The sequence below is a fragment of the Neopelma chrysocephalum genome, unplaced genomic scaffold (genome assembly GCF_003984885.1).
Source record: "Neopelma chrysocephalum unplaced genomic scaffold, ASM398488v2 Primary Assembly neopelma1_96814, whole genome shotgun sequence".
Lineage (NCBI taxonomy): Eukaryota > Metazoa > Chordata > Aves > Passeriformes > Pipridae > Neopelma > Neopelma chrysocephalum.
In genome coordinates, this window is record NW_020925458.1 from 421,708 (window position 1) to 433,320 (window position 11,613).

Here is an 11,613-nt window from a genome sequence, read left to right on the forward strand (position 1 = left end):
CAGAAGCACCTCTCCTTCCCGGCGGGAAAGCAGGGAGTGGCGAGAGGGGAGCGCAAATGCCCTGAGAAGCCGAGCGCAAACAACAGGAGCAGAAGAAAGTTATACAAACACGCTTTAAAATCATGGCTGAGTTTCACAGCTCCCTGTGGATAAAGTAAACAGGAGGCGAACTGTTTTGTAATTTACTCCAGCGGTCGGCAGAATTGTACTTTGTAATTTGGTGTCGGTTTACAGACAAAGGAGACTTCTGTTTCCTAACCTAGCAGGTCCTTTGTCATGCTTGTACCTTTTAAGAGGGACCCCAAGGGAGAAAGTGGAATTCCTTGGGTATTTGCCTTTTAGTCATGCTTGTAAGTCAAACAGTAGCCAGGCTCTCTTTTGGGATGAATAATACCTGCCGTCGGAGGATGCTTTTCTTTCTCCCCGCTCTCCTGGCGGTGCGGTCCTAGAAGGAAAAACTGTCCTTGGGGACAAACTCTCCTTCCCTCCTCGCAGGTGCCCGTAGCCCGCGGGATTAAGGGAAGGGCTGGTGCCGTGTCCGGGCTGTGGTGGAGCTGTGAGCTCCGGGCCGCGGGCGGGCGGCGAACCCTCGCAGCCCCGCCTGCGCCACTCGCCCGCTGGCCTATGTCCCGAAGGGCTGCAAGAGCAGGGATTTTCCATGCCGAACCGGTGGCCGGCAGCTGGTCCATGTGCTTACCGTGAGTGGATGCCCGTGTTCATTATATACATGAATATTATCAGTATTTATTATACACACGCGAGTCCCAGGGAAATAAATATTTTCCCTTTTCGGAATCTAGTTTTGGCCGTATGTTCTGCATATCGTTAGTTTTCGATCAGCACGCACTGGTGGGAAACGGATACTCTCCCGCATGCCTGTATTTTTTGGATTTTCTGGGCATACTCCGTTTAAATTCACCAGCTTTTCCCCTGCCCGGCGCTGAACGCGGCCGAGGTGTATTTTGTCCACTTCTGCCCCTTTGGAATTCCCATTTTCAGCTACGGACGCACGGAGCTCCAGCACGGTGGCACGACTGAGACTTTGTGAGTCACAATTTCGATCGCTCCCTGACTGGGGAGACAAGGGACATAACTCAGTTTCTGAAGAGCAGCATCTGTCAGGGAGCGGCGGGGTGAAGCTTACTCAATAGCTCAGTGGTCGGTGGAAAACGCCACTGAGGAGAGGGGATGCTAAAAAATAAACGAAAACTTTTCCTCGCCTTAATTCCCAAAAGAGAAGGATTTCGCTGCATTTTCAGACTCAGAAAAAATGCTGTTGCTACCAGTACCTTCCACCCGCGGGGCAAGCAACGCGAACGACCGCAAACGAAAAACGCGGTGGCTGCTTCAGGCTTTCAAACCCGCGCCCCCGGCCCGCACGCCGGTTAGGGGGGCACTGCTCGCCCGTGGCGCGGGTTTCTTAGCTCTCACAATTGCACGCTTTAAAGTCTTTTCTCCCTTCCTTGCCCTTCCCACTCCTTTTTCTCCCCAAAACGAAAGCCCACAGCCCACCCGCGTTTCCCGCCCAGCGCAGCCGCCCCCGCGCCCTCCGCGCGCCCGCACCCACGAGCGAGCGGCCGGCACGCGCGCGAGGGGGCGGGGCCGCGGCGGCACAGGCCAATGGGAGCGGCGGCCGCGAGGCGGGCGGCCAATGGGCGGCGCGGGCGGCGGCGGCGGGCACTGATAACGCGGCGGGGCGGCGGCGGCGGGCGCTGCTCCTCGGGGCGGGCGGGGGCTGCGTCGGTGTCGGTGCCGTCCCAGGAGGGCGCGCACCCACAGCCGGGCACGGCACGGACCCGCCGCACCGCGACATAGCTACCCCCCGACGGCTGTCGGGGAGCCTGGCAGTCCCCAGGTGCGCGGACCGGGAGTCCCGTGCCTCCGGCCAGTCTTGACCAGCGGCACCTAGCGAACTGCGGAACCGGGGGGCTGCGTGCTGCCTGCACCACCTGCCTTCGGTAAGTGCAGTGGGCAGGAGGAGGGACGGGGAGGTCGTGTAAGAGAAGGTGGAGGTCCGAGGGCGCAGCTTCCACGGAGATCTCCAGGAGCCCACACTGCCCCTGTGTACCGGAGCGGAGAGCGGCGTGATGTCAAGCCCACCTGTCCTCTACCTGTCTCCCGAGTCTGAACGCAGCTGGCAGGAGGGTTGTCAGTGTCCTGTCGTAAGCAGGCCCCTGTCAAGACTGACATACTCTCAGCCCTGTGGCGCTGGGCATCGCCCTGGGGCGGTGCCTCCCGCATCCTCCGCCGCTGGAGACGAGCTCCTGCCTGCGGCGGGCGAGTGTAGTTTCCCGGCGAGCTGGGGCGGGCACGGGGGAAGGCGTCCGTCGTGGCTAAACTGAGTCTTGTGTGGGACACGGGCAAGAGACTCGAGCAGGCGGTAAGGGGGAAGATGATGTTCCAAGCAGGCTCTGCTGTGACTTCACGACGGGGCGCATCTCAGCGGGGCTGCCAGCGGGCAACTCGGAAGCCGGGTGTGCCCCGGCTGCCGTTCGACCGCGGGGGCGGGAGGCCTGACCCCTCTCTTGCAGCTGTGCCGCTGAAGAGCCATGGCTGAAGGACGCGCCGCCGCCGACTGGGAGATCGACGTGGAGAGCCTGGAGGGGGAGCCGGGCGAGCCACCGTGCGCGTCGCGCAGCAGCACAGGCCTGGAGGAGGAAGAGGAGGAGGAGGAAGGCGAGGAGGCGGCGGCGACTCCGCGGCGGGGCGAGCCTCGGAAGCTGAGCCGCACGCCCAAATGCGCCCGGTGCCGTAACCACGGCGTGGTGTCGTGCCTGAAGGGACACAAACGGTTTTGCCGGTGGCGCGACTGCCAGTGCGCCAATTGCCTGCTGGTGGTGGAGCGGCAGCGCGTCATGGCCGCCCAGGTGGCGCTCCGACGGCAGCAGGCCACCGAGGTGAGGGGGCACGGGACGGGATGGGACGGGACTGGACGGGCCGAGACAGGACGGGCCGCCCCGCTCTGACGGCGCCGCACGATCGCTCTCCTAGGACAAGAAGGGGCTGACGGGGAAGCAGGCGAGCCTGGAGCGCAAAGCTGTCTACCAGAGGCACGTCCGAACGCCCAGCCTCTTGGCCAAGAGCATCCTGGAAGGTAAGCACTTCCCCCATCCCTCCACGGGCTGCCCTCAGCCCTCCGGCACCCGCTCTGCCCCTGGTGCGGGAAGACCCGCACCTCCAGTCCGAGGCGCGTCTGCTGCGGTACGCGCGTGAAATATGCGGCGTCATTCCCGAAATAAGTGTTAAAGCGCGTCCCGCTACCAGTGCCGGGTGGCGGAGAATCCTGCCCTTCGAGACCGGAATCAATGTGGCAAAATTTCAGTTCTTTGCCCTCTCCGCCCAAAATGATGCCTGAAATGCTAGCAACGGTAGTTTGAAATTTGAGAGTTAGTGTTACAAGCTGACATTCTTTTTACATGACTACCCAGCAGCGTTCTGCAGTGCAGGGTAGTTTATTCACAGAGTCATTTATTCGCTCGTGTTTTTATGAGCAAATGAGTAAGTCAATGATTTTTTTTTCTTTTGATCTGAACGCCTAACACAGCAACACCGTTTGCAACATTATCAGTAGTAAGATATGCATAATAGGGTGCTCAAATTTTTTCCCTGTCCAAAGTGTTAACTGTGGAAGAACGATATTTTAAAGATGGAAATTTTATTGAAACGGTATATTTTTTGTTCCCCACTCCCTTTTGGGATTGTGCACAAATTCATTTCTATGTCTGCTTTAATTACTTTCCAAACTGTAGGCCTGTAAAGCGCCTCTCAAATCTATTTTTTTCCCAAAGTAGAAAACTCTTTTCTTTGCCTTTGCAAGCTCAATTAAAATTTTGTCTTCTTAGAAACCTCTAACTTTTGTCTATAGTTCACTCTTTTGAAAACTCTTCCGTAGTCTTTCCTCTGATCTGTTTTGACTGTCTTTTTCTTTTCTCCTAATTTTCCTTGGAATTTTCTACCACCTGTTGCAATATCTGTGCATAGTCATTCATCTTTAGAAAATAGAAAAGACGTCAGCTGTAGATACAGATATCTTCCTTGGAAAAGGGAAAACTGTGTAAGTAGTTCCATTAATTCAATGAGATTACTTGTCTGTAGAGCAAACAGGATTGGACTCCACCTGCTATATTAAATGAATCCAAGTAGCTTAGTAATTGAATACACTGGAAACTGGATTTCTATATTTTATCTTAGTTTTCTTTTAGTTCTGAAGAAATAAAATATTTGAATGCTTTCTGTATGTGTTAAAAGTGAATGGCTATCTCCTTAAGCTGTGAGATGGAATACCAGTCATAACACATCAGGGCTTTGCCTTTTTCTTTTTTTCCACTGCCCCTGATCTGTTCTTTTGGAAACACTTTTTAAAAAGTTACTAATCAATAAGCTTTGAAGGATACTACACATGTCAGAGGAGCAGGGCTTGCTTATCTGCATTGAGGAACTTGTACTGAATGTGCCTGTTGGTAGATTGCTAAGCCTCTGTGTCACGGTGACTTCTGTGGGAGCTGATGGTGTCCAGGGTCTGCGGCGAGTGCGCAGCACCTAGTGGGACTGGTTCCAAATGGAGCTCTTGTACAAACATAGCTTTCATGTTGTTCTTATGTGGCTTCATTCCTAATGCTGCTTTGTTGTTTTAGGTTACCGTCCTATTCCAACAGACCCTTACCTGAGAGGGAATTCACCCTTGCCACCCTCTGTCAGTGACAGGATGAGAAAGAGACGGGCTTTTGCTGATAAAGAGTTGGAGACCATTATGCTAGAGAGAGAGTATAAAGAGAGAGAGATGATGGAAGCTACACAAGCAGCTGCCCTTTTTCTCCCTAACCGCATAGTCCGTGGAGCTGAATACAACTCATATAAAACAGCCTTCAACACTATTCAAGTTGACGGTCCAAACAAGGAGTTTTGCAATTTTTTACCAACCTGCCTTGATCTAACAATGCAGTATTCAGGATCCAGCAACATGGAGCTAATTTCTTCAAATGTCAGTGTAGCTACTTCCTACAGGCAGTATCCCCTGCCTTCTAGGTTCTTAGTGTGGCCAAAATGTGGCCCCATTAGCGATGCTCTTCTCTACCAGCAATGCCTGTTAAATGCTAGTACTGTCCAAGCTCTCAAACCTGGGGCAGGTTGGGATGCCAAAGTCTCACAAAGTCAAGATTGTCCAAACACTGAGCACGACATCATGCCTCCAAAACTGGAAAATTCACTTGTTCTGACTCACACGCAAGACATTCAGCAGTCACGTAATGAAATACTGTGCCTTCCTCAGGAAGCTCGGGAGAGGTCGGCTTTCTCTCCTCCCAAAAGGACTTTCTTGCAGATTTCTGATAAGGATTCTCTGTCTCCTCAGGAGCAGGTATTAAGCAAGATAAGCAAAAGCAGTACCAAACCTCCTCCCCCGCTCAAATACAGCCCATTTCAGTCACTGTTCCAGCAGACATTTTCTGACAGATCAGGGGCAGAGTTAAGAACATCATCTGTGAAAGAGACTTTTGAAGATGCTTCTAAGAAATACAGAGAGTGTGCTGTTAAAGAGAATCAAAAATACAAGTTTACTGTAGACAAATGTGCAAAAGACTTCTTTGCGGCCACAACAAAACTTTCAACAAATGAACCACTGTCATTTTCAGTTGAATCCATCCTTAAATGACCTTCTTGTGCAGGTACTAATGTCTCTCAATGAATAAACTATACCTTCAGAGTAGAGAGTAAGTTTTGCCTTCTGCCGAATTGCCAGTGCCTGCCTTATCTCTTAAAAGATTTTTAAAGATGAATTTCTGCTGTAAATGGTAATTCTTTCTTTTATCTCAAAATTATATACATAAATATGCATGTTTTCTGAAAAAAATTTAAATTTTAAAAATTAAAACCACATGTATAGATTGTTAAATGTTGTTATTTTAAGCAGCACTGCAAACCATTCAATAAAATGAGTTTACTTATAAGCATAGACTGATCTCTGTCTTGTCTCTAGCGTCTCACAGGGAAGTATGTTCTACTTTCAGAATATACTTTTTATTTTATCTGCCATTATAAATGTACTTACTACTTGCATTGCTTTGGTAAGTGGTCATTTTTGCTCTGCACATCCAATAACTATGAGAAGAGGTAACAACTGTGCATGTAGGCTAGTGTGAATTCCGAAGACTTTTTATTTATTTAAGTGGTGTTTGGATCAGATTTCATATGCTGTTCTTATTTTGAAAGGGGAGTGCATGCTAGTGTAAAAGACTAGTCTATTCCACACCTCTCTGTAAAAGCTCCTGCTTCTAAAGCAGCAGAGTTACTACATTGGTTTTGAGGGGAATGGCTCTAGTGAGCTTTTGGATAAAAAGTCATCATTTTTTGAATTTCGGTTTTTGACTGAAAAGTCTGCTTTTTAAAATTAGTTGTTAAATTTATTTTTTTTTATGTACAACTCACTTTTACTCTGGATTTCTACCACCTCAAATAGTTCCCTTCTGAAAACATTTCACTCTTGACCAGCAAGAGCCTGAGATTCTTGTTTGTGGTAATTGAAATGACCCTCAGGCTATAAAAAGGTTGCACAGAATCATCACTGCTAATGAGAAATCAAGTGATGATCTCTCGGTTTTATAATTCTATGTCCTCGTGCAGGCATTGCAGAAATAAAGGAGAGTAACCTCTAGAATTTACCCGAGAACCTGAAATAGGGTATAGCCTCAGGGTTATAGGAAAAAGCCAGGTCTCAGTATGACAGAGCTTGAAGCTTTCTAAATTAATGACTTTGTAAGTTTTCCTCTTTACTTTAATGCTAACACAGTGAGTGCTAACCTGTAATCCTGTGGTTACCTTCCTTCCTTAATATTTTAATCCTGCAGACAGTACTCATCCAGCTGAAAGCAGCTGTGGTTTGTTCTTAATTTTTATGATTTTCTAAGGACAATTTCTGTTTGGTATTTTTAAGCAGAATGTAATATTTTCTAATTTTATTACATTCCCTGCATGGATTAAATACTTATTTTGCCTGTGAATTCCTGATTCTGTAACTATGTCTCAGTGTTTAGTGTTTCTGTTGGGAGTGGTGGTGCAGAATAGCAGGACCCTTTTCACGGATGGGCGGAGTCGTTTGTCCTGAGTGCTTTCCTAAGCCACTCTGTTAAACCAACAGACAGGTTGGAGAAAAAACATTTTATGTAACATGTAATTTTTTACATAACACATCTACAAAGCACATAAAAATGTTATATCAGGGCTGTAAAAAATTGTAATTTAAAAGAATCTTGGGCACCGGCAACAGTTTCACTTTTCAAAAGCATTCATACTAACTAGATTTTTCTTAGTGAAAAATAGGTTTCAAATGAGATGCTTCTCTTTTTTTCAAACTGTCTTTTATCCAGTTGCCATTAGAGGGAGTTTTAACTTGCTTGAGAGCTGTATCTGCTTGTTAATCAGTCTAGCAGTCAGACCAAGCTAAGCAGCTTTTACCCGGAATAAACAGAGAGAAATTCTTCGTAATTCGTATTTGTTTACTTTCACCACTGCTTCCTTCTTCGACTTAGTTGAACATTAAATCCTAACAAGTTGATTAAATTTAAGCAGAGTTTCCTTTGTTTTTAAAATATGATTTGTTTTGTTTTTCAAGCAGCTGGCATAAACTAGGATCACAGATGAAAGAAAGTTCATCAATCTGTGTACTGAACCAATATTGGATACCGGAATTAATCCCGAATAAATATTTTTTTTACCTGACAGTGTGTGCATCTAACATTGTTCAATTTTACATCTGAAATATTTTTACAGGAAGTCACTTTTCTGTATTCATCTCCTAAAAAAAAAGACCAGAAAACCAAAACCCTCTGACAGACTGGTACCTCTTGAACTTTTTAAGAAAAAATTGAACTGAAAAAATCAAACTCTGAACATATACCAAGCACTAAATATATTTATATAAATTAATATAAATATTTATATATATATACACATATGTTGTGGTTTAACTCCAGCTGGCAACTAAATACCAGGCAGCCACTCATTCCCCCACCCTTCCCAGGAGGGAGAGGAGAATCGGAAAAAAAAGTAAGACTCATGCATTGAAATAAGAACAGTTTAATAGTTGCAACAAAATAAAATATAATAACAGTAACAACAACTATTATAATAGTAATGAAAAGGAGAAAGACAGAGGAATAAAACCCAACAGGAACAAGTGATGCACAATAAAATTTCTCACCACCCACTGACTGATGCCCAGCCCATGCTGCAGCAGCAATTAGTTACTGGGCATGACATTCTGTTGTGTGGAAAGGTGTTTTGGTCAGTTGTCCAGGCCATGCTTCCTCCTGTATGCTGGTGCACCTACTTGCTGGCAGAGCATGAGACATTGAAAAGTACTTAACTTAGGGTAAGCGCTATTGAGCAAAATATAAAATATCAGTGTTATCAACATTATTCTTATACTAAAATCAAAACAAACTGTATCAGCTACTAAGAAGAAAATTCACTCTCTCCCAGCCAAAACTAGGTCAACACACTTTTATATCTAGTGTATGTATGCTCCAGATTGTTTATTCAAATCCCAGTCATTAGGAGTGACATTTCTATTACTATTTGAAAAAAATTAGACCCTTGAGATGAGACTTGGACAAATTGTTTGCTTTGCCTAACAAATAAGTTTCACTGCACTCAGCATCTGGCCACCCATGTCACTTGCTCATGTCTTGCTTCAGTTCCATCAGCTATTTCACCCTGTAGTTAGTTTCCTTTAATATACCCTGGGCCTTACTTCTCACTTATCTTGAAAACTTGTTCCATCCAGATTTTTTTCCCCTTCCCCTTCCCTTGCCTCTCCCTTTCCCTTCCCCTCTCTCTTCCCGTCCCTTCCACCCTCCCCTCCCCTCCTGTTCCTTCCTCTCCTTTCTCTTTTCCCTTTTCCATTTTCCCTTTTCCAAATGTATAAAGATGATTAATCATGGGGAGGATTGAGTAGTTTGAGCAACAGAGCATATGCTCAGACAGCGTATGATTTTCCTCACACATCTTTGCAGTGGTTGTATAGCACTATTGCCTCTTAAAGCCATAGGCTTCTCTACAGCAGAAGTAGCCACTTGTCCGCATCTCTTGGTGCTGCTGTGAAAACTCATGAAGAAGGCGAGAAGTCATTGCTCTGAAAATGTCTAGCGCTTACTGCAAGGCTGTGTCTTGCTGGCAATAAGTCAGCTGTTAAAATATCTTATGCTCCCCTATGCTCTCTGCTTCTTAAATACAGTTTCTGTGGCATTTGTTGGGTGTGTGGATGTCTGTATCTCTTGTGCAGCACAACTTGTCTGAGTACAAGATACATATTTCTGCTCTGCTTATGGGTGTCAGGTTGCATTTCTCTTCTGATCCCCTTCTGACCACAATTTCTCTTCTGTGATGGTGGAACATGCCTCTTGGGAAGCTCAGCTTTGGGGTTTGGACAGGAGGCCAAGAACCTGTGCTGGCTGGGGAGCACGAAAGAGTTGTGGGAAGTAGTACAAAGAACAACTATTCATTTGGTCTGCAAAACAGCATGCCCGGGGGATGGCGTAGTCAGAGACAACCAACTACCTGTTGTAAGTGTGCACCATCCATATACATGCTGACACAAAAATTTTTATAGGTGTAGAGAGGTGTATAAATGTAGAGAAATAGAGGAAATGAGAATTAATAGCACCTCAGGCAGTGGCTGGTTTACTGCCCTGGCCCAGGGGAAGTAATGTCCAGCAACAGCTTTCTGTCCTGGCAACTTTTGTGTGACAGCAGTCCCCAGACATATCCAATTCTGGAGCTTGACACCCAATTTCAGAGGTGCTCTCCTTAAAGTGGATGACAGTACCCTTCCTTGGCAAGGGAACCACCTAACTGCAGTGTTGTGGTATAGATGATAGGTTGCCCAAGGGGAGGTAAAGGCCAGAAACAGCTTTCTGTAGTACTTGGACAGTGGTGGATTCTCTTGGAGAAGAGACAGAATATTGACAGATGCTGCAGTGACAGTGCTTGTTCCTTGTGTGGCACATGAAAATTGAGATGGAAGCCGTGGGGTTGGGGGGGAGGGTCCCTACTCTGTAGGGTGGGTTGCTAACTTTCTGTGAGGTGCTGGCTTCTCAGAGGTGACTGCACAAACACCGATGTATTTCACAAAGTCTGCCTTAAAACTGTCCTTTGTCTTTGATGCCTCTGAATCAGCAAATTGAGACCTACCTTGCTTGAGGTAAGTCAAGGCGAGATGGCTGGATAACCAGACACGAGTCATTCAGCTGTGACTGAATGAAAAGCTTGTGAAATCATGTGAATGCCTTTGCATTCTGACCTGAGAATAAGACAGCTTGTCTTTCTGTGATGACAAAGTTTTGTAGTCTGAGCTCCTCATTTCCTTGGGGTCATAAAAGCAAGATCACTTTTTGGCCAGCTGTGAAGGAAGAAGTCCTTGTAGAGTTAATGGCTCTGAAGCCAGAACATTAACCACATCCCAGTTGCTATTGTTCTGGAATCAAAGAATTTGACACTGTCTCAATTTCTTTATTTTAGGTGTAGAACAGGGAGTTATGTTATCATTTTGATTTGACAGCTTTCTTGCACAACCAAGCCTTTCAATTCCTGTAACCAACACTTCCCATTTAGCTGACCTTGATGTGAAAGCTGGCACCAGGTGTCGTTGCCCATCACGTATGAGGTTCTCACTGTATCACTGAGTTCTTTCTCTGAATTTCTGCCAGCTGAAAAGCATAAAGTACACATAATGCCTCCTTTAATTCAGATAGTAGTGACCAAACATTTACTGTTTGCTTGCATTGAAACCAGGACGAACCATGGCTTATGCAAGAAGGGTTTCTGGGGAAGCCTGTGTGGAAGCCAGTGGCAGGAATGTCACCGCGACTGGAGAAACAGGAACCAGTTGGTGTTTTATGGGAGGAAACGTCCCTCTAAATAAATAATGAAAACTTGAAAGCTGGTGAAAAAACCCCAAACAGTTCAATATTGCCACTTCTCTCTCTTCCTGATTCCAGCTCCAGCTCTATGTGAACAAGCCATCATGATTTTGGTTTTTTGTCTAGAAATTGATCAGGAATCATGTTCATGGGCTGCAGCCATCCTTTTTGCTTTCATTTGGAGTTGGTAGCCCAAAGTCAGTGAGTCCTGCTGTTATTGGGACCCATTATCTGAAGTACAGGGACTGATGCTGACACTGCTTCATTGTCAAAAATTGAAAGCAAAAGTCTACCTCTCACCCTGAACTCATCACTCTAATCTTTCCATGGAGTGCATTTGGGTCTCTGGAATGAAAGCTCACCACCTAACCTGTGTGTTACCACAGGACACGCTGCTAGATGTCTAGTTTTTTTTTTTATTCCCTGACAAAGAAGAGCTTCCAGAGTGATTGACAGAAAAAAAATAAAGGAGTGGTTTTTAATATTCAGTTATGTTGGGATATTATGTTGGAAGAATTGGAAGAATGAAAAATGACATTGGAAGATGGCAGTGGCCCTTTTCCCATTTTTATAAATAATAATTACAGCTGAAATCTACCCAAGAAAGAGCAAAAAACTGCATAGGCAAGCCTACTGATGTGTAAACCAACAGGAGCACAATAAGATATGTACTTATCCTTGCAAGATGGAGTCTAGAAGC

General features: G+C 46.1%; 1 protein-coding gene across 1 annotated transcript; it reads left to right on the forward strand.

Annotated features, from left to right (window-relative positions):
- The first annotated feature begins 1,751 nt into the window (after positions 1–1,751).
- Positions 1,752–5,948, forward strand: DMRT2 (doublesex and mab-3 related transcription factor 2). Its single transcript, XM_027709657.1, has 4 exons — positions 1,752–1,958; positions 2,532–2,897; positions 2,992–3,094; positions 4,635–5,948. Exons 2-4 carry the CDS (start codon positions 2,550–2,552, stop codon positions 5,648–5,650), a joined length of 1,467 nt encoding a protein of 488 aa, XP_027565458.1. The 5' UTR covers positions 1,752–1,958; positions 2,532–2,549; the 3' UTR covers positions 5,651–5,948.
- The last annotated feature ends 5,665 nt before the right edge of the window (positions 5,949–11,613 follow it).